This window comes from Ursus arctos, unplaced genomic scaffold (genome assembly GCF_023065955.2).
Source record: "Ursus arctos isolate Adak ecotype North America unplaced genomic scaffold, UrsArc2.0 scaffold_19, whole genome shotgun sequence".
Taxonomy (NCBI): Eukaryota; Metazoa; Chordata; class Mammalia; order Carnivora; family Ursidae; genus Ursus; species Ursus arctos.
The window spans coordinates 3964963-3989865 of NW_026622863.1; the positions used below are offsets into that span (position 1 = coordinate 3964963).

At 52.3% G+C, this 24903-nt stretch overlaps 1 protein-coding gene across 7 annotated transcripts in view; it reads right to left on the minus strand.

The window, feature by feature from the left end:
• Positions 1 to 24903, minus strand: part of KIAA0513 (KIAA0513 ortholog) — a 71875-nt gene that overhangs the window by 13612 nt on the left and 33360 nt on the right. For all 7 annotated transcript variants that reach the window (XM_026494664.4, XM_044382352.3, XM_044382353.3 and 4 more), the window contains exons 2-8: positions 10062 to 10534; positions 7879 to 7978; positions 7001 to 7074; positions 3710 to 3780; positions 1658 to 1865; positions 729 to 769; positions 114 to 192 (exon numbers count right to left, since the gene is read on the minus strand). In XM_026494664.4, the coding sequence (XP_026350449.1) occupies positions 114 to 192; positions 729 to 769; positions 1658 to 1865; positions 3710 to 3780; positions 7001 to 7074; positions 7879 to 7978; positions 10062 to 10390 (902 nt within the window). In that variant the 5' untranslated portion in view covers positions 10391 to 10534. The remainder of the gene's footprint in view (positions 1 to 113; positions 193 to 728; positions 770 to 1657; positions 1866 to 3709; positions 3781 to 7000; positions 7075 to 7878; positions 7979 to 10061; positions 10535 to 24903) is intronic.

Below are 24903 nucleotides of genomic sequence, written 5' to 3' on the forward strand. Positions count from 1 at the left end.
ATTCTCACCAACACCTGCCATGGTTCCCCTTTTTTATTCTAGCTATGCCGATGGGCGGAGTGAGCTCCGTGGGTGACGGAGCCGCGGCCCCACAGGTGCGAGGGCGGCCTTACCAGATGGGCTGCTGCTTCAGGTGTGTGTACAGGTAGATCTTCTCCCCCTTCCTTTCTTCCTCTGGGCTGCACACGGTCACTGCAGGGGGGCGACAAAGACTGCCCGTCGCTCCGGTGGCACCACATGCTGGTGAACCCCTCGGCAACCCTCCCGCAGGCACTGCTTCTCCCCAAAGGTTACAGAAACAACAGTGGAAATCCAAGACTGCTTGCCCTCTGTGGGCAGGAAGGACGCTCCTGCCACCTGGTGGCGGGGACTCCTTCAGAGGGAAGGGTCCCTGGCACAGCTCTCCCAGCCTCACGCAGAGCAACACATTCCTTCACTTCCCTGGGACGAGGAATTTAGTTCCCGAATCTTCTCCCCAGAGAAGAGGTTTCCCCCAGAAATTCAATAGGCAAGTCCAGGCCGGGGTGGAGAGAAGTCGGGAGCCATCTACAGCAGCATCTCGTGCCCTGGGGGAAGGGGCCCAGATGTTCAGGGGCCTGCTTGGTGGTGCTGCTAGTTACTGGGGGGCTGGTGGAAGACCCCGTGGGGGCCTGGCTGTGGGACCAGGGGCGTTGCTGTGGCCACAGCCGGGCACCCGCTGGGCCCGGAGAGCACTGGGAGGCACTTACCAGTCTTCTGCGGCTTCTCCTTGGGCTTGTTCTCATCCTCCCTGGGAAAGAGAACCACAGCAGTGACAAAAAGACCCCCCTACACATTTTCTCAGCTCAAAGGAACTGGCCTCTACCTGGCTGAAGTGAGATTATGTCTCTTAGCAATGGGTACATTTCACATGGTTTCCTCTGAAAAAGTGTCATTAAGTCAATGCTACATTTACCAATTGCCAAACTTCCAGAATTAAAGAGATGCGGCATGGAGGCTCCTTTGCACCATTTTCTCTGAATCCAAAACTGTCTGGACCAGACGAGGAAAAAGCCAAGTCACCCGGCTGTAAGCGGCCATCGGAGGGGACAGTGGGGACTGGAGGGGAGTGGGGGGGGGGTGGCACAGACATCAGGAGCCTGGGGTACTCTCTTGCTGATGTGCCCCCTTTCTTGGGAGGTCTTGGCTTAACACCCCGTTCTCAAGCGCCCGGTCCGGGAAGGCTCCTGAGCTCCCGCCGGAGAACGGCTGTCCTGGGGGACAGGGGTCTGGCCCCTGCCTACCTGGTTCCGTTCACACTAGCTCTCACCACACTTCCAGGAGGAAGGGCCGAGAGGGTTTGTAATTCCCCTCCTGCCCGCCGCCAGTTTCCACATGCACCCCATCAGTCCCAGAAAACCCCGACCCCCAGGACATCCCTGCCTGTCAGCCAACCCAATGGCATTGGTGAATCAAAGAAAACTCGGTGGGGGGGGGGAGGGGCTGGGGAGTCAAGCGGAGCTGGCAGCTGTGCTTCCCAGGAGCAGCTCTCAGGCCCCAAAGGTCACCCAGGGCGGCCAAGCTGAATCCTCCCTGGCCAGGCCACAGCCGCCCTGTCACTGCCACCGGCAGACTGAACGCGGCTTCTGCCCTCAGTCATACCTGCCCCTCCCCCCACAGTTCACCTGGTGACACTTACTCGTGCTTCCTGGCCAGGGGTCCTTTCAGCTTGGTCTCCAGGCCCCCGAAGAAGCCCTTGACATTCTCTGTCTTGGCCGAGGTGTTCTTCAGCAGCCGTTCAGCAATGTCCTTCTTCTCGGCCAGCCAGCTGTTGGCGGACTTCAGGTAGGAGTCGATGCTCCCCGCCGGCTTCTCCTTGGACTCGGAGGGCAGCAGGTGCGGCTTACCTGGACGGGGTGAGGGGCGGGAGGGAGCGGGAATGGAACCACGCTGTGTAGCAGGCACAACAGGGCGCTGGAGCCTCTCAGTGGCAGCGGTGACCAGCGAAGGCCCCAAGACGCCGCCAGGGGAAGGCGGAGGGCCAGGCCTCTGGGGGCCGCAGCTAAGCACCTACTGTGCACAAGAAGGCAGCCAGGTGCACCCGGACTAAGGGAGAAACAGGAGAGGACCCAGCTCTGAAGAAGCTCAAGGACCTGAAGGAGGGCAGCAACGCACACGCAGGGATACACAGTCGCGGTGGAGGCCGAGGGTTACAGCAGGACTAAGAGCTACTCCCCGTGCAAGGAGGAGGCGTGCTGACTCCAGACAGCTCCGGGCCCCTGCTGTGGCTTGAAAGTGGACAAAGGGAGAGTGGGCATCTTGGGAGAGAACAGTAAGGCCAAAGGGTCTCCCACAGAACAAGGCGCCCCCTACAGGTCAGAGTCTCCGGCAGGTCAAGGTGCCCCCCTCGGGCCAAAGGCTCTCCTGTAGGTCAAGGCGCCCCCTGCAGGCCAAAGGGTCTCCCTCAGGTCAAGGCTCCCCCTACAGGTCAGAGTCTCCTGCAGATCAAGGCACCCCAGCAGATCAAGACCTTACCTCAGGTCAAAGATACCCTCTTCGGGTGCCTGGGTGGCTTAGTCGGTTAAGCCTCTGTCTTCGGCTCAGGTCATGATCCCAGGGTCCTGGGATGGAGCCCCACATCGCAGGGAGCCTGGTTCTATCTCTGACCCTCCCCCCTCTCATGCTCTCTCTCTTGCTCACGCTTTCTCTCAAATAAATAAAACCTTTTAAAAAAAATCTTAAAAAAAAAAAAAAAGATAGCCCCTTCAGAGCCTTCAGGTCAAAGGGCCCCACAGGTCAAGGTGCTGAGTGTCCCTTACTAATTTAAGCTGCTCTGTGCTTAGATGTGATCCCCACTCCTTTGAGAAGGAGGAGCCATGGTTTGGATGAGGGGTTCCCATTTGACCCAAAGGTCTGGCATGAAGGACTGGCCCAGTGGTGGCCTGGCCTGGAGCTAAGGCAGTCCGGCCAGCTGTGGCCAGGAGAACTGAGGCACGGGGAGGATGGGCAGTTGGGAGTGGGGGCAGGACTGAGCAAAGCTGCAGAGGACACACGGTTTCCACACAAGAGCAAAACTGTGTATCCTCAGAGAGGTGGGAAGGGAGGCCGTGCTTACTGCCGCCCTGACCCCGCTCTAGACCACATGGGGCCCCCAGCAGCCTTCTGCTTATAGCAGCCTGAATGAGTCCCTGCCGTCACACCCAAGAAACGTCACACAGGGAGCCCCTAAGCTCTGATTTCCGGAAAGTTGCAGAGCAATAAGCCGGAAGAGCTGTGAGACATCAGGATGAGGAACAAACTGCACTCTTCGTGAGGGCGTCACCGGCCCCCACACACGGGCGCTTTCCACCCCAAGACCCCGCACCGCTCCTCCCACTCTCTTCAAGAGCCAACCCCGTGCTGTATTTTGCTAAAACGTGAAAGTGATGTCCTCACATCCAGCAATTGCTGAGTCGACCATGACATTTCCCACCAAAGGAACGTATTCTCTCATCCCCCAGCCGCTGGGTGGCTTCCTTCCGACCACGGATAGGCAACCTCATGACCCTTGATATGGACCACAGCCTCTCCTCCTGTTTCAGGAATCTCACTCCTTGCGCATCCCGCCCTAACCTCAGGTTCTCTTGTTTTCTGGAAGCCTCACAACTCTGCGCTAATAGGGAAGAAATCCTCACTCGGTGCCGTGTTACGAGGTGCCAAGTCTTGAGTCCCCACGTTCGCCCTCCACCACGGCCGTGTCCCCGGGCCTTACCGATGTGGTAGTAGGTGAAGCACATGGTCATGAGGTTCTTGGCAGGCCCGAAGTCGTCCATTTGATGACACCTAAGATGACAAGGAAGCCCAATTAGCTGAAGAATCGTTCTACCCAATTTCCTCACTGCAAGCTCATGAAGCAAGACCTAAAAATTTTGTAAATATGTCCACATTCATACCTCACTCCCCAGATGCTATGTAGAGGCAACAACAACAAAAAATCCCCAACTGGGTGAGTTACCCACAGGCACGCAGCTGGGGTCTGATTCTGGGCGGGAAGGAGGTCTCGGTCCATCGGCCTGGACTCCTTCCCTTTCAAGGCCAACAGGCGAGGCTCAGGAAGTCTCAATCCTACCCAGGGGAGCAGTACCAGGACTGGAAATCAGGCCTCAGGCCTCGGCCAAAATCGGTGGCCCCAGGCCGCACAGCCCTCCGGCCCCTCCTTCTCAGGAGTCAGCAGTGAGTTAGAGGGCACACTCGGTGGTTTCAGACTTCAGTCACATCAGACTCGCCCTGAGAGCAGTTATGATACGGATTGCTGGGTTCACCCTGAGAATTGGGTTCAGTGGGTCTGGGGAAGGGCCTAAGAACGTGCATTTCTTGTTTTTGTTTTTGTTTTTTAGATTTTATTCATTTGACAGAGAGAGAGAGAGAGAGCATAAGCGGGGGAGCAGCAGGCAGAGGCAAAGGGAGAAGCAGGCTCCCTGCTAAGCAGGGAGCCCGATGCCGGGCTCGATCCCAGGACCCTGAGATCATGACCCGAGCTGCAGGCAGATGCTTAACTGACTGAGCCACCAAGGCATCCCCAAGAACGGGCACTTCTAACAAACTGCGTTATGAAGCTAGTGTTCTAATGCTCCTGGACCCAGTTGAGAACCACCGGAAATATGAACACCTACCCTATGTCACTTGCTGAAAATCAAATTAAGTTGCCAAATACAAGAACCTTTTATAGACTAAAAAAATGCTCTACGAATGTTAAGGATCATAATCACTGTATTCTACTTACGACATGAAGGGTATGAGCTACACACAGATCTAGTCAACTTAGCAAACAAAAAAGGGGGGGTCTTCAAACAGGGGTCCTGCCTGCCCCTAGGAATGTGCCCTGTGACAGCTGCAAATGCTACGCTGTTGCCCACTGCAGCGCTGCAACCCAGAGACAATGAAGAGGAATAATCCAGCGACCATTGGTGGGGCACGAGCTGAACAGACTACGGTGCATTTAGATACCAGACCACCACACAGCCATTATAAACGCAGAACTGTATGTGGACACAACGCCTTTTTGGGAAAGATACACATTCGCTGGGATGCGTGTCATCAACAGGGGTTACCACCGGGAGACCACAGTAGCGATGACAAGGTTGTGCAAAGGGGTCTCCTTTCCATTGAGGTGCTGTGCCTCTCTAACCTGTTCTTCTGTACTTTTCTTTCCTGTTCAGTTTCTAACTTTGCACAAATAGTCCTTAAGAAAAAAAAAAGTCAATGGAATGTATCTGGACAGTGCGGTCAGGGCCACTTTAATCTTTTAATATAAAAATAATCTAATTAGGGGCTCCTGGGTGGCTCAGTTGGTTAAGCGTCTGCCTTCGGCTCAGGTCATGATCCCAGCATCCCGGATCGAGCCCCATGTCAGGCTCTCTGATCAGTGAGGAGTCTGCTTCTTCCTCTCCCTCTGCTGTTCCCCCTGATTATGCTCTCTCACTCTCCCCTCTCTCTCAAATAAGTAAGTACAATCTTTAAAACAAAAATCTAATAAAACTTAAAGAATTCTGCCACTAAAATAATAAAGGACTATATATAAAAGTAAAAACGTAAGACACTAATAAACTAAAAATTATAAAACTCAAATTTTAAAAATTCATATTTTTAAAAGATTATAAGTTTTTTTCCTTTTATTCCCCCCCGCCATACACAAATACATATGCTCACCAAGAAATGGGGAGATTCTGTGTTTTGGTCGGGTTGGAATTTGAATTTTATCCCCCCCCCATTTTATTTGAAGGAAAAATTCAAAGTCAATGCAGAATTAAATACGTGCTACCAAGTGGGACAGGTGCAACATCTGCACAATATGGATTCGTGAGAAATCCTACGGATGGGAATGTTCAGAAGCCGAGGTGCTCTCAGTGCCTGCGAGCATGCCGCACACAAGACAACTGGGTCTGTTTGAAACCCGCTCCTTCCGTGGTACTTTCTCGTCCCTCCACCCTTGCCAGCTCCAAGACGCAGAAGCCCCCCATGGGAGCCTATCCTCAACTTGGGACATTCCGAGCAGGTGCCGGAAAAACAGGGATCCTCCCCCTCTTTGGTCTTTTCCCTCCAGTCCATGCTCCACGTTCACGGAATAAAGAGGTGAGGAGACACTGAGACACAGGGGAATTAAGGTTCATAAGAGCTGCTATGTCTCTGCTGGGAGAAGGGGAAGGAAAAGTAAAGGAGGGGGTTTTCAGGCCTGGAAGGACAAAAGGGACATAGGGACAAACCACGGGACCAGGACCTGCTTTGGGGCCACAATGAGGGGACGGAGGGTAAGTGGGGCACAAACAGCTGTCAGATCAGGGCTTCCTCTCCCCCATCCTCTCCCACTTCTCACCCACAGTGCCCTCCCTCTCCCCCATCAGTAAAGCTGCTGTTTGCTTCCCCAAGGCAGAGACACATCCCCCCCTTCCATGCTGGTGGGGGGGCTGTCACCTGCTCTGACGTAGGTCCTGGATGTCTGACGTGAGTCTGGCCGTCCCAGGGCCTCGGGGCCTCAGGAGGAGAGAGCCTGTGAGTCACATGGCCTGCCTCCCACAGCTACACAAAGGCAGAGAGGGGCCCTTTTCATCACCCTCCAGCTTCTACCGTGCTGTTTGTGATAAAAGGTTCCAGCAGGGCCTAATTAGCATGTAGGGCAGGCTGGAGTCATCGGAGTACATCATTAAGTGGGTGGTTATCTAGTTGGAAGTACTTCACAACAAGAAATCCAGAAAAGGCCACATCTCCACAGCAGGAGGGCAGGGTCAATCGTGTATCATCCCCGCCTGTCCTGATGGCCCTCATGGAGGGATTTACTCACACCCAGCTGCTGTCCCCTCACGTCCACTGCTGCGGGGTGGGGACCCTAACCCCCTCCCACGAGAGGCTGGTGCAACGCTGCTTCTCAGCGTTGGGGGGCGGGGGGGCGGTCAGAGCAAGTGCTGGCTGACTGACTCGTGCAGCTGTTACGACTGGGTTAGTACGGGGCACGGAAGGCGGGGAAGATGTGCTTTAGGATAAAGGCTTTGAGCACCGCATCACTTACTCGAACAGGACCACGGCGAAAGACTGCACCAGGCGGTAGAAGGTGGGCTCTGAGACGCACTTGGAGTTGCAGCGCTGCGCGGGAAGAGGGCAGACACATCACCGGGCGAGCGGGTGGCCGAGGCGCACTGCAGCTCGGACAGGCGCCGGGCTCACCGCGCTGAGCGCCACTAGATGCAGCGGGACCGCGAGCGCAGGACTGGAGCAGCCCTGCCTGCACCGTGGTAACCGGGCCCCCGAGCAGAGCACGGGCCAACATCTTCCTGCATCTCCTTGAAATTTTAAGAACTAGGAACCCCACACATTCACTTACACAACACAGAAGAGTTTGGAGGGATGAACCCCCTGGGGGGCAACACGGGCCATTTCTGGGTTGTAGAGTTACGGGCCGTTGCTCTATTTGTGCTGGTCTGAGCTTTCTAATTTCACTTGGAAAAATAAATGGTGATAAAAATACTTTAAAAACTAAGAGCTTAAGCCAGTTTACAGAAAAAAAAAAAAAAGAACCTACTAGGTATTTACAAAAAATCTTTTCTGAACTCGCATGGCTGTCATGCCCTACATTATCTTTGTAAAACCGAACATTGGGGGTTATTGAATAAAAGTACACATCAACGATGGACATGCTTGCCCTTAAAAAAGGAACTTTTCTGTAATTGCACGCAGCTGGAAAGGACCAGTGGGCTCGCTCATTCTTTCTAGCGGCACATCCGGATAAGCGACTTCCTGTTTCCCGCTATTCTAACAAGGCCTTATGGGAACATCTTTAAGTAAGTTCTATTAGTTTCTCTGCTGGGTTGTTTCCTGTGGGTCTTTTCTCCAGAGCGGGAGCAGCAGAGGTGGCGAGAAGGGGCCACACCTCCCGTCGCCGCCCCTCACCTGGGCGCTCACGTATCGAGCAAACCACTCGCGGCCTTTTCCGTTCTCACTGCTACAGTACTCTCCAAACTTGGCTTTCTCCTCCTGGTCCAAGTCCTCCCTGAAAGGAACACAGGAGGAAAAGCAACTTTCAGTCCTCTGCAACAAACACGGCCAGAGCGGGGAAGAGGCAGGACAGGGAACGGGGAAGTATGGCCCCCCAGCCAAGGGTAGACGCCTGACTTACACCGGCGCATCCCACCCTCGGCTGAGCCCACGAGGAAATGGGGTCATTTCTATGTCAAAGCTGAAGAGACTGGCTCAGAGGACCAGACACAGCTAGGGAGTGGTGAACAGGAGCTCCATCCAGACTTCCTGGCTCCAAAGCCCAGCCTCCGTCCCCGCATCCTGCCTCCAGTGAGACGGGCACTGACAAAGGTAACGTGACCCTCTGAGGGCCTGGTCCCCTAGCTCCACTGCCCTCCCACTCACTGGTGCTGAAGTCAGTGGAGAGCCACCCAGTGAATTTAAGAATCCCTAACTTGCAGGACACATTGGCTTGATGCAAGGGAGACTGGTTGGTTATGCTGAAGGCCAGTCTGCTCACCTCTCTGGCAATCCTGGCTGTGTATGTGAGGGATGGAGACTGGGGGACCCCGGGGGGTCACCATGGCCAGGGTGAACAGAATGCCCGCCTGACCCCAAACCACTTCTGATCACTCTTCGTGGGAGACTAATACTCTGCCCCCACATTTAAAGATAAGATAAAAAAGAAACAGAAGGCTGAAGATCAATTAGCTCATGCAATTTTTCATTTATTTAAGGTTTGGTAGAAAACATTTTGGTCTCATTTATCCCAAAATACCAACAACAGATGAAATAGGAGAATTTGCCAGCCAGTCTGCACTGATTTCTGGAATGCTCTTGAAAATGCATCCGGCTCAGTTGTCCATGCTCCATATTGCTGACAGGCTGCCGCAAATATAGATCGCCTTCCTGACAAATTAGCAAACTTCTGTGCTTTCTCCCCTTTCATTAACTGGGTGTGCTCAGAGAAAGCTGACTAATTCCAGTGTTAGTCAAACAAAATTAGGAGGGAGCCGCATCTACTGCTCTCCCAGAATGCATTCAAAATCAAACATGAATGTGTTTTTCGATGGTCCACTATTCGGATCGTCACTGAGCTCTCTTCCCTATTCTAACTGCAAAGGAAACGGACACACGCCTGGAAAAGGCAGACAGCCACTTTGCCAGGTTACAAACAAGGGACCTCAATCACGGTAGGAAATAATGTCCTCTTTACAGAGCGTCAACAGGCGCAGATTCTTCCTGTTGCTTTAATAAAATGGGGAAATGATCCCTTCGGTCCCTGAGCTCCTCACACTGAAGTGCGTGCACAGAGAGTCCAAAGGTTTTGCTGAAATGCAGAGTCAGGCTCAGCGGGTCTGGGTGGGGCCCAGGACTCTGCATTTCCAGCAAGCTCCCATGATGCCGATGCTGTAGGTCCACATCCGGCAAATGAGCGGCAAAGCCTTCCGTGACTAGCGTGTGCCGGGGATGCCGGGCAAGGCTGATATCAGAAACCCAGGAATCTGGGTTTGCGGGCTCCCCACCCTCATGCTGAGATAGTAATAAGAGTGGGGCGGGAGCTGGAGGCCTGCCCACAGACACCCCCTCCTCAGTCTGATCCCAACCCAAACTCTGCTCCTGCTGCTCCAATTGCCAGGGCTCCTATTTACCCCTTCAAGAACCATCAAAGAAAGGCAAGAAAGAGGAGCGGGGAAGGGTCCCCAACCCGGCAGCTGCTTGAGGCTCAGCTGCCATGAGCAATGCGAGGAGTATGGGTAATCGAAACCTTCCGGCCACTACTGCCCCTGCACTGGAAGTCCGCTAGTCGCAGTGGCACCCTAGCCCAGGGTGAGTCTGACGCTAACCTGCAAGGGCTCAGACACGGGAAAGCAAACCTAGAGTCCTGCTGGATTTAGCAGCGAGGATGCAAGCATGTCAGCAGAGTGGCTGGAGCCAGGGGTGGGGCGGAAGGGGCAGTGAAAACTCCCCAAATGCTTCTACCTGCAGCCGGGGGTGGGGGCTAAGAACCACCCAGGTGGCCCACCACTGGCCTGTGAGGGAGCGGAAGCCAGGGCCCCAGGGGGTGCCCTGCCAAGGACAGAGCCCAAGGCAGAGAGCGGGTCCTGGGGGCTCACCCTCCAGAGAAGATCTTCTCCACGTAGCTGCGCATGAACTCCCGGAGCTCCAGGGTCTCCTCGTCCTTGGCCGACTCGGTGCTCTGGTTGGAAGAGAAGGACTCGTTGGAGGAGGAGCGGCGGTACTGGTCCCAGGACGGGTGTGAGGGCGACTCGCCCATGTCGTTCTCGCTGTCCGCAGACTCTGTGGTCTCGCTCTCCGAAGCGCCGTCGCCCTGCGAGCTGTCCCCATCCTGCAGCTTCGGAGGCAATGTCTCCAGGGGCGAGGAGGCAGACGGCTCAGTTCCGAAGTCAATCAGCGCACCCACAGGGACCTCAGGGGCCTCCATGGTTCGGGGAGGCTTCCAGGCTGGAAGGCCAGCAGACGGGACTCCCAGATGTGTCAGTGGGAGCTGGAGGCCAAGTGCCTGAGTTGCTTGGGAGCTGCTGGCCACCAGGAGTCCTCTGGGGCAGCGCTCGTGGCCCTAAGGCATCTAGAACGGAAGACACAGAAACGTTATCACGACGAGAGCTACTCCCTGCGTAAGGGGAATTCAGCACTGAGAATCCAGACTTAAATGAATAAATGAGACCACAAATTCCCTGAAAAGAGAATAGGCTCCGAACTGCTAGAATCTGGGTCAGCACTACAGGGACATCATTTCCCTACTGTCTACTGCTAAACACCTGGTACATGGTAGGCACTCAGTAACTATTTGTTGAAATAATAAATACATAAATACCAACAATCAGGACTTCTCCAAACTACACATATAGACTTCAAAGCCACTGCACCTGCTGGCCCTCTCCCTGCGCTGGCCTACCAGACTGATGCCAGTAAATAAAAAGGCCAACCTGGGCTAGAATCAGAAAAACACCAGGGACACATCTGCCCGCTCACTGTCGTTAGGGTCAGTGGCTATGGGAGATGGTGCTGTCTGACACATTGGGAAAAGCCGCCTCTCCTGGCGCGTGGGCCCCTCCCCTCCTGGGCTGGCATCTCTTCCTTCCTGGGCTCCTATCTGAGGATTCTTCCACTCAAGACCCAGAACCTTCCCAGGTTGCCAGACAGATTCCCCTTTTCATATCACTCACCAGCCCTCCGCCGGCTTCTGAACGTCACTGGCTGCCCAGACCCAGCCTCTCCGTCCTGCCCTCTCCCTGCACTCCAGCCATCTGGATGATGGCATGCATCTCATGGTGCCTGTTCCTTCTGCCACCCCTGCCCCTCCCCACTCCATCCCTTGTTCCTGCTGTTCATCCCCCAGGCAGACACAGTGCCACCTCTCCTGAGCAGCTCACACCACCCCAGTCAAAACTATTCCCTGATGTCTCTGTGCACCCCCAGCATTTTATTCACCCCCATTTATAATTCTGCTTGTTTGACGGGTCGATATTACTACTTCTGTTCAACCCACTAAAGTATAAGCCCCTCTGCAGCTACCGCAGTCTCGACAAAGGAAGTGTTCGCTGTGTGTCTGTGAATGGAAGGACAGAGCTGCCCATGAATGTATTCAAAGAGCTGAGGTAGGGGCGGAGGGTCCAGGATGCAGGCAGTGCAAGAAGAGAGCTGGGGTTAGAATCTTCGAGTCTAAACCGGGTTTCCTGTCTGCCAGCTGGGGAGTCACCTACCAGTTCTGGGACCCACCTTCCCCAGGGGTGAGCGGCAGACAGCTCGGCATGAAGCAAGAGCCCTCCTGATGCATCAGCTCCTGCGGGCAAGAGCGGCCTCGAGACTGGGCCTGGCCGTCTCCTCACCCTCTGCAGACCCCAAATATCTAGGACAGCCCCCCGCAGACAGGTGGCTGCTGATGCTGCGGCACTCATGCGTCTTCGGAGGGTAATTCGATACTTGATTGCGTTTGCTGTCTGTTAAGAGCTTAATGTTCACAAATCGATCATGGGTTCCTCCAATTCCCCAGCTCAGGATATTTTTAAATGTCCTGAGTCAGAAAGACGGAACAGCTGGCTCCTTGTTGTCAGAGCGGCAACGGTACACTGTCCGTACAGTCCTACAAAGCTTGCCTTGGTTCAAAAAAGAGAAGCATAAACCTGCACTCGAAAGAACCGGCTGGGCCCGGAGAGAAACACGGGGTTTTCAGGAGCTCAGGAGACAGCAGCACCACTCGGAGAGGTGGAGACTGAGGAGTGGCCATCTGAGGCTGGGTCAGCCCCGACTCCCCTCCTGCCACCAGTGCCCACGGCCTCTGCTCCCTGGGCCGGGGTTTCCCATCTCAGACACTATGGTCGGGCTCAAATTCTAAGGTCCTTCTGGCCACCACATTCGCAGACTCTCCGAAGCACAGAAAATCACACCTATGACAACACACTGGGTGTTAAAAATGGAAAATCACGCACTAGGAGGATGTTCACAGTCACTGTGATAGGAAAATTGGGTCAAAAATATCTGTATTATAAATTCATGCAAATCCAACAGAAAACTCTGTGTTCTAATAAGTAATACAAATGACCCCAACAGACAAGCCACATAAGAAGAAATACTCTTATTAAATGCTTAGACAATTCTTCAACCTACCATGATAACCACAGATGTAGATAGGCAAGTTAAAACAATTAGGTACCATCTTTTACTACTAAATTAGCGAAAACTCTAAAATGTAATCTAAGGGCACCTGGGTGGCTCAGCTGGTTAAGCCTTCGGCTCAGGTCATGATCCCGGAGTCCTGGGATTGAGCCCTGCATCAGGCTCCCTGCTCAGCAGAGAATCTGCTTCTCTCTCTGCCCCTCACCCCACTTGTGCTCTCTCTCTCTCTCAAAAAATAAATAAAATTTTAAAAAATAAAATAAAATGTGATCTAAATGCTGATGAGGTTATGGTAAAGTCAATATTCTCAAGCAATCCTGGCAATTGGGATAAATAAGACTCTAGAAAGTGTTTGTTTGTGTATGTATGTATGTATGTGTGTATGTATGTAATCTCCACACCTAGCATGGGACTCGAACTCACAACCCCAGAGATCAAGAGGTGCATGCTCTTCCACCTGAGCCAGCCAAGTGCCCCTAGAAACTATTTTCTATAGTTTTTATTTTTTTATCCTCTGATCCAGGAATTCAGATGCTTGAAATTTATCCTAAGAAAATAATTTAAAACATTCAAAACCAGTTACATGTGGGAAAAAATGTTCCTTGTAATAGTATTTCTAATCCTGATAAATTGGGGGGGGAATCTAAATATAGGAAAATGGCAAGTAAATTCTAACAGTTTGATGCAACAGTAATCAGTGAATGATGCAGTTGTAAACAATTAGAACATCAGTGAATGATGCTCACTTTATAGTTAAGTAAACAAAATAATCCACAGTCAGTAAACATTTACTGAATCCCACAGCATGCTGCCCTTTGGTGTGGGTGCTGGGAATACTGGAGTGCATGAATTTTAATTTTCTTATAATAACAATAAAGCATATGTACAAAAAAGGCTGGAAAAGAAACACAAGCCTATTATAGTCCCAGCACTGAGGTCATTTTTCCTTTTGATTTGTTCTTGATCATAATGATACAGTTTGCAATAAATAAATATTCAGAGGAAAAAGGAAACAAATTTCTGTATCTTGAAACGGTTTCAAGCAGTCAGAAGGGCTGCATCTATTTACCCAAGCAGAACACCCCAGCATCAGGCTGCAAGATTAGAGCAAATTATCACGCCTATTTCTGGTCCAGCCTGAGGCTGGCAAGTAGCTCTCCCAGCGTCTCCCCCACTTGAAATTCTGGGAGCGTGTGAGTCATGCATTCCCAGAAGCCTCCTCTGTGGGCTCAGGCAGGAGGGACAAAGTGACAGGGGGAGGCACAAAGTGAGAGGCCTGTCTGGGAGAAAGAAATACCGGGGGAACCTGGCCAGGGTGGGTGAGGGCACCGTGGGCTGCGGTGTGCAGAGCACAGCGCTGAGCCCCCTCAGCCCAGGGAGCTCATCTTGCTTGGGGAGAGAAGGCAGGGGTGCTGAGTCTGTTCAGGGAGCTGAGACACCAGGCGGAGGCAGCCGTTTGTGGGTAAGGGCCTTGGAAGCATCCCCACCGTCTTCCTTCAGGAAGGATATGTAATCATGGGCCTCGGTGCAGGACAAGGTGACGGTCACTCTGAACACACCAGTATCACACATCTCCCATGACGACTTGTGTTGAGCCAGCCAGAGAACACAGCGGAAGTGGGCCCAATGGGAACCAAGCGCACGGTCCCCAGGCAGAGCCACCGAGGTGCTACACTCAGGAGCGCAAACCCGGCCACTCCAGATCGAAAGCGTTTTCCAAAGAACGGCTGAAACACACTACGCAAAATCCTCCAATTCCTCAACACTGGCAACTAATTTACATTTATTTTGAAACATGTTGCGGGCCAAAGAAAACACATCTCTGGATTGCGCCCCAATCCCTTTGCCTTGTTCCATGCACAAGGAACGTCCCGAACCCACTGCAGGGCCACAAGCTCTGAGACTCAGGGTATCAGATCACAGCAGGATCTTTGCACCTACAGACCGTGGATGTTAAAAATGCTTTTCTATAGCCTCGAAGCAGAACAAACCTTCCTGCGATTGTTCTTTTCCAATTCATTCCCTGGGCCTTACAGTACGCGTTTCTACCAATCAAATTAGGCTAAAATTCTAAGTCGACCTATAACCAGAAGGCCTTAACTACCCACCTGCTCATTCAACAAGTATTTGTTTTCTTCTCTTTAAGCAGGCTTTACACCCACTGTGGGGCTGTCGTGTGCTCTACTGACTGAGCCAGCCAGGAACCCCTTGGCAGTATTTGCTGAGCAGCTACCATGCATCAGCTAGCGGGCCAGCAGCTGGGAGTGCAGTCATGAGCAGGCCTGTAAGGAGTACCTGGTCATGTGTGGGGGGTGCAGGCTAAGAGATGGGGTGGTGGGGGTGGGGAAGGCCAGGGGGAGGTCTTGTAAGAGACAGTTAATAAAATGGAAACCCAAACAAGAACTTCAGCGGGGCACTGAGCGCGACGGAGAGTCTCCAGGCAACGTCTGAGAGCCCCGAGAAAGGCTTCTTTGGACCAGGAGCTGGGAAGGCAGACATGAGCTGAGAGGGAAGGAGTACTCTCCAAGAAGACCCAAGGGTCCTCTGACAGGAGAGAGATCTGGGCAGAGGGAAGAGTCTGCACAGAGGCCCTAGGCAGCAATGACTTTGGAAAGTTCAGGAACCAGGAGGCTGATGAGGCAAGGGGTGCCACTCACGAAGAGGTCGGCCAGGCGTGCAGGGAGGGCTTCTCGGCCACGCCTGGGGTCTGGGCTGACCGGCCCCTGTGGGAGGAGCTTAAATACAGGCAGCATGCACAGGACAGGAGCAAAGGGGGGGGGAGGCTGGCCAAGGTGGTCACATCCTGGTGGGAGGCTTCCTGACCTCCTCCCCTACCCTCCCCCCCCCCCCCGGGGGCCTCTGCGGCCCCAGCTGCAGAAGGAACTCGGAAGGAGATTGCCTTCTTGCAGCTGCTCAGCCACATCCCCACGGGGCTTTGCTCAAACTCTGATTTCCCCAATACCCCAGAGCAACCAGAGCCAGGACTTCTCTAGCGGGTCGACCTTGAGCAATCAGAAGAGGCTCCCTGGGCAAGAATCCGGAACTTTCTGTAATTCTGCCCTTGCCATCCACCTCAGGCCACTCCCTCTCATTTAGGGTCTCCAAGAGCGATCAGATGTGCTGCTCTGCCCACAAAAAGAGAAGGGCCTGTGAAGCCTCGCTCACCTGGCGTCCCTAACACGCTGGCTCCCACTCGTGTCCATCCAGCTCGTCCCTCGTCTCATGACACCAGTGAATCAAGGCTCGGAGACTCCCTCCCGGGCACACAGCTAGGAAGCAACAGCGTGCACAACCCAACCGCACGTCAACCGCGAAGCCCCCGCTCTTGACCACCTACAGCAACCTCTTCGGTGCTCCCCTGCTGCTCCATTTCTAGAAGTGGGGTTGCAGGGTCAGAGCTCTGCACGTGACTAAGGCTGATGAAGGGTGCTACCAAATGACCTTCCCCCAAGTCTGTACCGTGGCTGTATATACCCGGTGGGTTTTACATCTGCACCTTCCTTTCAACTGTGAGGTCAGAACACCACCTGGCCTCCCGGATTCAGAACTCTGATTCATTTGTTTCACTCTGGGTCAAGTGTGGGGCAGTGTGCAAGGAAGGGCAGGCCCATTCTGCAGACAAGGGAACTGAGGCCAGCTGTATCTCTGCAGCAGGAACTTCCCACAAGCCCCAGCCTTCCAGGACATGGGGCTTGACTATTTTGTCTGATGACTGGCCCAGGCCTCAGGCTCCAGCTGCACTCAGACTCACACCGGGAAAGTCATTTTTTTTTTTTTAATTTTATTTTTAAGCAATCTCTGCACCCAACATGGGGTCTGAACCCACAACCCCAAGATCAAGAGTCACACGCTCCACTGACTGAGCCAGCCAGGCGCCCCGGGAAAGTCACTTAAGTCAGAACCAGTTTCTATTTTTGGAAAATGTGAATGTGAGTCTTTCTTCTCCCAGACTCATGGGGAATATTATCAAGATAAATGAGATACTACATGGCAGGTCTTACGGAGAGGTGCGACTGTCCTCTGGCCCATGAGGAGATACCGAATGTGAGCCGGTTACAGCAATATCGAGACGGCCGAGAGACGACACTGAAGCTAATATTATCAGAACAGTCGACACTTTCGAAGGGACAAAGATACACAAGAACATTGTCTTGGACCACTCCGTCAAGCTGCTGGGCAATACTGCGTTTTTATTACCATTTTAGAGATGAGATGTCTGCAGCTGGGGGAGGCAGGTGCTGTAGTTCCCAAACTGGTGCCAGGGCACCCCGGGATACCTGAGCAAACTCAGAGGGGTGCTGTGGGGGGGATATTTCAATATTTTGAGGGAAACACAGCAACACTTGACATCTTCCAGACACAGATCAAACTACTAGCTCAAAGTAGCTCACAGTTTCACTATTAGGTCATGCTGTATTCCTTTCTATGACCTTGTACCTTTGTGAAGCTGAATTTTCTGCAGCTTGCCATTGTAAAAAAAGCAAGTAGTGCCCAAAACCCAACACGGAACAAGAAAAGAGAATGGCCATGTCCAATGAAGAATGGAATAAAAAATAGTTTCTCAAATGGTGTAGTAGGCTGAATAGTGGTCCCCCAAAGGTGCCCATGTCATCCCCAGAACCTACAAATACATGACCTTACACAGCAAAGGGACCTTGCAGATATGATTAAGTGTGGGGCCTTGGGATGATCCTGGATGATTCAGGGGGGACTATCATAATCATAAGGGTCCTTAGAAGACAGAGATAGGAGGGTCAGTCAGGGCAGGAGCTGGAGCAATGAATGCTCTGCTGTTGGCTTTGCACCTGGAGGAGGGGCTGCGTGTGAACCCAGAAACTCAGGTGCCTGTAGAATGTGGAAAACTTGAGGGATAAGAGTCTCCTCTGGGGCCTCCAGAAGGAAGCCACCCTGCCCACACCTTGTCATTAGCCCCATCAGACTGATTTTGAACACACCTACAAACGCTATCTCCACTTGTGTCTTCCCTTCTCGTCTTTGTGCTTGTAATGCGACCATGCCGAGGGAGGTCGAATGTCTGCTGTCCCGAGTGCCTGGCTATCCCTCTCCCATCTGCAAACATGCAAGTGACCCCCCCCGAAGAGCCTTCTCTCGTCCCCCAAAGAGCGTTTTATTTCAAGTTGACCTAACGGCAGCTGGACAGGGTTTGGCAGGAAGGAGGGGAGACAGACCCTTGGCTGAGATTTCTGGTCTCCAGGGCTGCCTTGAAACAGGTGAACCCCAACAATTATGAGGTTACTGTTACCTGGTTTTGTTCTGCTATTATGAGATATAATAATGGACGGCTTCCAGGAAGACTGTGCCTATTGAAACTGTCGGCGTGGTGGAGAGGGAGAAGTAAGAGAAAGCGAAATGCGATCATCTTGTAGGGAAAGGCATGGCTGGGAACACCATGGGCGAACGCGTAAATCACCAAGGTTATCCGGAAGCCCCTTCGCTTCATGGCCTCTTGGCCTCTCCTCTGGAGGGGAGGAGCTGCTTCCACATCCCCCCTCCCCCACCCAGCCTGCCACAAATAATCAGCCTCAGGGCCAGGGCTCTCCCTGCTCAGTCGTCATCTGCTCCACACACCCCTTGCTCCCCCCACGTGCCCGCCCCCCACAGTGCAGAGTCAGAGAAGGGCCCCGGGGGGGCTGGCCTGGGGCGAGCTGCCTTGAAGGAAGCCCCCTGAGCCCCTCTGCACAGCCGGGCCCTCCAGCGCCCCAGCCAGAACTCAGAGCTCACTAGCCCAGGCTGGTAAGAACACGCTTCCTGTCACTCAGAACCTCTCACACCACGAGACCACAACAAGGGCTCTCATCAGCCTCTGCGGGGGCTGAGCAGCTCAGCCTTTGGGCTCCTGACAAACAAATCTGCTCATCACCTGCTGACTTTGCCTCCGAACCAGGAAGAGAGTTTTGGGCCATTTGGGGCTACGAAGCAATACTCTTTTCAGGGAATGAATCCGTGTCCAATCTGAAATGTCACCATTGTCCTTTTAGATGTCAGTGTGTTCGGACAGCGGCTCAGACACAGATCTAGGGCAACCGACAGGCCTGTGGAATCAAAACACCAGCACCCACTCCCAAAGCTGGGCAAGGAGCTTCGTGGAATTCCCTGGCAGCAAAAGCAAAAAAGGGAAGTGATGTGGGAAACAAAGGCAGAAGAAAAATTATTAGATTTCCTTACTCCCTATAGTCCATTGACAAGTCCTTGAAACAGGCAGAGGGACATTCCTCTAGGGACTCAAATGCCTCCCATGCGGACACTTTGCTGAGGGCAAAAGGCAATCCTAGCTGACCCCCAACCCCCCAGCCCCCAGCCCCAGGCTCCTGTAAGTCTACTTTAACATATAAAAATTCCTTTGGAAAATTTCCTTTATCTCTAAGCCCCCCAAGATACGTGTTGGCCATCATCCCCCAAGCATACAGGCCACCGATACACATCTGAAGGGTCTCATGACTAAGGTTTTATTAGACGGTAATAAATGACTTTTCCCAACAATAGCTCAAGGTCCCGGAAACCTTGCTTCCAAAATTTCTCAGGGACTGACGCGATCCCAAACCCCCTCCCAGCTTGAAAGTATATAATGGGCCACTCCTCAGGACCCTGGTGCAGCTCCTTCCGCCCACGGGTCCTGCCCCCCTGCTTTAATAAACCACCTTTTTGCACCAAAGACATCTCAAGGATTCTCTCTTGGCCACCGGCTTTGAACCCTAATGTTCTTTCCTACATCAGGAAGCATATTGGGTCATACAATTCTTTTCATTCCGACGTTCATCTACAGAATAACTTTTTCAGACACTAAAGTTAAACATGAAATTGTCAAGAAAGTCCTCATATGAAAAATGCTGATTATTTTAATGAGGTCTGTAAGTTACAAGGCTCCATAAAAGAAACAGAGATGTTGAAACAAACATTTTTAAATGCCTCTTCAGAAGTCTGAAGGCATACCTTAAATCAGCTCAGCACAGGTGTTAGTCTGGTCGGAGCACACGACTAGGGTGAAGACAAGGTGTTCCCGGTGAAGCAGAATGAACTGTCACGAACCTGGAGACGTTATAATTAATGCGTCCACGAGGGCCACTCTCCCTCAAATACTGCATGTCCCCAGGGGCTTTTGGCAAAGCACCAGATCAACCACTCTGAAGGGCTGACGTTCTAATGTGATAACCCAAACAGGACCCACGTGCTGCCGTTCCCAGCGGGGAGAGGACTGTCCTGCTAGCTCCCTCCCTCAGACACGGACAGCAGTGGAACCGCAGGCAGCTGCAGGGGGACCCCCGTCACGGCGAGGATGGTGGCAGCTCCCAGCCCCGTCTCTGCAGCCATGTGCAGGCATGCCTGGCTCCCACACACTGGCAGCCCCCTACAAGGGCATGTATCTGAGCCAGGCATCCTGCAGGAATGTTCTGACTCCAGAGTGTCAGGGAGATTCTCTAGTTGGCTAAGCCTCTTCACAGCCCGGGGTTAGTGACCTCAGGACTGCAATCCCCCAGGAGAGGCTCCCTGCAAGCCAGCAGCCTCATCTGCTTTCTTCACTATAGGGTTCTCAGGGCCAGAACAGGGCCAGGTACATAAGAACTGTGCAGTCAATATCTGTTGTTTTGAGAATCTCCCAGGTCAGAGTTCAAAGCCTGAGCACAGGTCACAGGCTGCATTTGCCAAGTCAGCTGGCCCACCCACCCAGTCCTAATCACGGGCACACACTTCCTGCACTGCCCTTGGCCTCCCTGAAGGAAGCAGCTGAAGGACAACAGTCAGAAAAAAAATGCCACTGCCCATGTTTTTACAACTGAAAGCAGGAAAAACTGTAGGGTCACTACTGACCTTCCAGTCAATAAAGTTGATAAGTCCTGCCCTAAGCCATTCTGCTGGGCTGCACAGGGAGACCACATATTCTTGACTTCAGTGGGCTTCCAACGTAACCGCGGAGGCAAGGAAAACATTCCACAATGCAATTGAAACAAACCTGATTTCTGCATTGGTGCAAAGAAGAGTAGTTTGCAGACCCAACCTTTACAAAGTGCATGCCTAGTAGGGAGAGTAAGATGAGGGTCTAATTATTGTCCCAACAGGAAGGGGACACCAGCACACGACAGGGTACAGGGCTGCAGGAGATTAAGGCTCAGAAGAAGCAAGACCACAACCAAGTGCAAGGAGAATCTCAGAAGGCTGAGTCAATTTCTGCTAAATAGAGACCGGGAGGAAGTGGCCTCAGAGAGTCCCGACATTTCCGATGGGGCGGGCTGTGGAATGCAATGAGCTACCACTGTGGTATGGCCCTGGGGGTAACTTAATACAGTCTTGTCCAAATCTGAAACCAAAGGCTTCCCAAGGCATTCAAACCAATGGGCAATGTGTCCACAGGTGGCCTCCTAGAGGTGGGCTTTTGTAATACATCACTGACGGGAGGAGCACAGGGTAGAAGTCTGGAGAGGAGCAAGGGTGCCCGTGGCCCTTTGGGATCCACATTCTGGACCCTGGATCCCAAACACAGATCCTCATGTCATCTGTCCCAACACAACGCTTAGCTCCCCTGAGCGAGGACATACCTGGCACACAAACATGTGACACTGGATGGCTGTAGCTCCCCAGAGAGCCCAGGCTAGACATGCACTTGGGTATCATGAGGCAGGAGCACAGCTAGAGCATGGGACCACTCAGAGGGCAGAGCAGGGAAAAGCTGAGTGCCGGCGAGAAGGGAAGCCATGTAAGAAAGGGGCACCAGCAGGTGCAGGAAAAGAGGAGCACGGGGTCAGTCCAAAGCCCAGCACAACGCACCAGCTTAAGGGCTTTAATGGGGCCAGAGCCCAAGGCCAGTCGAGGGGACTGGTGTGGAGTGTGTGGCTGCCACAGGTGAATTACAGCTTCCAGCCTTTGCAGGGGAAGCCTCCACGATCTCTCATCTCTGGAGAAGTGAAGATGACACCTGGGGAGATGTAACAGGGACAAATGTGTCAACCTCACTTCTAGCAGGGAAGGCAGGAGACGCTGTGAAGAGATTAAGGGGGGTAGCTGTGCCAGGGAATATCTGGTGGTTACTAACAGGGCAGCTCTGTGAGCCCCGAGAGAGGGAAGTGGTGAGGACTAAGGTCACACTCGGGGCCAACCTCATCTCCAGGCACTGTGTGTGTGTCTTACACACTCGCAGATCCAATGGATACTGTGCAAATTGTACACTGGGGTTTACTTTTAGTAAGATGCTTGGCAAATTCATTATAGCTTTGAGGATGAAATGGACAAATGTGGCCTGAACATTGTGTAAATTAGGCAGATTTATAAATGCTATGTTTCACAGCCTGAAATACAGTTTTTTGCATTTTATTGATTTCTTAAAAGATTTTTAAAATTTACTTACTTGAGAGCAAGAGAGAGAGAGAGAGAGTGCACGAGCAGGGGGAGGGGCAGAGGAAGAAGAGGCTCCCCACTGAGCAGGGAGCCTGACACAGGACTCGATCCCAGGACCCTGGGATCATGACATGAGCCGAAGGCAGATGCTTAACCATCTGAGCCCCCCAGGCACCCATTTTTTTGCATTTTGGTATCTCTGAAATGGGATGCCTCATTATCGCTCTTAGGTAGACTTATCATGGTCCATTGTCATTGTGCAGAGACAAGAGTGGACCCTCTTTTATTTTTCAAAGTAATTAAAGCAATAAATTCAGAAAGTGCATAAATCATAATTGTATCACTCCCTGAATTCTCACAAAGTGAATACTCCCATGCAGCCCCCACCCCTCCCTGGGAGTGAAGTATTATCAGTCCTCCTTACTGCCCTCCTCGGATACTCCCCTCTTCCCCAAAGGGACATGGACAGGACACCCCAGAACGAGCACGCTGATGGCAGAGAGGATATTTTACAGAAACCCTTGCACTTCAGAAGAACGGGTCTCTGAATGTAAAGAAGTTTTAGAAGTACCGTGAGCAACTTGTTTTGCTTGCATCTTCCTCCCTGGAATGGACCAGAGTGATACGTGATAATAATCTAAGTAATTCTAAAGGCGTTCTTTCAACAAGGACAGGATAAAAAGTCTAAGCGATAAGAAAGCATTGTGTGAGAGTAAAATGGCAGTGTTTAGTCCTTCTTCATTATGCATAAAACAATGGTGACTCTTACAGGTGATGAGGTCTTACGTTCGATGAAATATGGTGCTTGGCTGCACTACCCGGCAGTCACCTTGGGAAAGAAGACTGTCACTAACGGGCAAGGGACTCCAGTCCCGGCCCTACGCTACACCTTCCTCAGTCACTCAAATTTGAAGGCAAATAACACGGTGATGGAGAATGTGGAGAATCTAAAGCCAGACAGACAGTTAACACAGGGAACGACACAATCAGGACCCAAAAAGCCTCTGGCAGCCTTCAGTGCTGGGCTGAGTCTTAAACGACAGCTCTCGACAGTAAAGCTGCTCATTCACTGGGCACCTGCTGCACACCTTCCATGTGCCAGGCATGACGTGGCAGCAAAGAGGTAAGGGTAACGTGGTTTCTGCCCTTGAGTAACTCAAATTATTAGCGAGGGAGTGTGACACTTTGGCACAAACTCGTCCAAGCCCAGTACGGGGGAGGCATTGCGCTCGCTACGAGTCTGTGCATTTGACATGAACAACAAACCCCAAACTGACCTCCAGCTGCGTTGATGAAAGTGAGCTGACCCAAAACAGAAGCGGCGGTTCCGCCCCGCCCTGCTTCCGCTGGTCAGGCCGCTCCCAGCACGTTATGCCCAATACCACACCTGGGAAGAAATGATCGGCTCTTCGTAGGGCAGCAATACCAAGGACACGTGTCCAAGAGGCCCCACACATTGTTCTCCCCAATCGTTAAGTCTAAAGCAACCCATGAGGATTCCTTGCTTGGGAAAAAACTATACACTTGCGAGGGCATTTTAATTCAATAAATGCAAATGCTCGTTAAGACATTTAAAAAAAAAAAGAAAAAAAAGGAAAGAAACAAGGAGAGAGCAACTGAGACTCTGGAGAGCATTCAAAAAATAAAGACGAAAGCGAAAGCCCATCTGATAATCATGTCACACAAGCAACGGTGAGGACGTGGAAGAAACCGGGAGTAGGTAACTTGGGGGACAGGAAAGGAGTCTTCAAATTTGTGAGGAAGGAGCACCTGACCGAGGGACCAGACTTCTATGTGGCTACAGAGGGAAGAAGTGAGTCTAAGGGTGGAGGCCCCCCAAGGCAGCAGTCTCCACCACCAGAAGGGTGCCCCAGTCTTGTTCCCAGGGCCGCCGGAAGCAGAGGGTGGACGTCTGCTCGTCAGCAGGTGATCCACAGGAGAGGCCACTGGACCTCCAGGGTTCGTGCCGTTGGCATTCTGAGATAATGTTTTATGATGCTTAATGCGGGCTTTACCCCACTGCAGCTGTTACAAAGCTTCTATCCGAAGAGGACTCCTACTTTATGACCTCCAGGAAGAAAGAAACATCTAAAGCGTCCACAGTTCACAGGAAAAAGAGATAAGGGACCATCTGCTGGTTCCCCAGTGTGGTCAGAGAGTGAGACGGGTTCAGATGTCCACAAAGACCTCCCCACAGAATCGTGACTCTGCTGGGTCGATTTTCAATCCACGATGACCGGCCAGGTGCTGTGCTAAGTGCTGGGAATAGAGCCGTGGAAGAGACACATTTCCTGCCTCGTGGAGCTTGCAGAGGGCTCCAGAACAAATCCCATCTCACCACGTTGCCAAAAAACCAACGGGTCCAGGAGTTCTATTAGCCCCAGGTGGATTAGGGAGGCAGAGAAGGGGACTAAGGTTGCCCACGAACGGCTTGGCTCCTCCATGGTCTAAGACTTTAAATTTCTTCGTTCTTCAAAAGTCGTCCTAAGTCTCAAACTGAAAGTCACCTCACACAAGCATCTGGATGTACATTTTGCACTATGTTAATGTTTCATTCATCCTCAGTGCACTGGGGAGCTCTCTAGTTTGAGGCAACAAGGAGGAATCTGGTGACAGGTGTTTCCCGTTAATTTTCACTATTGACTTCTTGAGTTGGTGCCACTATAACCAAGTTAGAATTTACTGCAAAGCACATCCCTCCCTTGGTGAGCAGCTGTACTTCTTTAATAAAAGAAGGCCACAGCTGACGATTCGGTGACAGCTGGATTCAATTTGGGTATAGACTGACTTGGCCTTCCATGCTTTTGGATAATTTGATAAAATAAACTCGTACTGTTCCAACCCCTGGTATGGAGATAGCCACACTGAGTCAGTGGAGTGGGATGGGCTCCCTAAAAGACCTGGCACTTGGTCCCTCTCCAAAGAACCTAGGGGAGGGATGGAACTGAACAAACACCCGTTTTCTTCAGG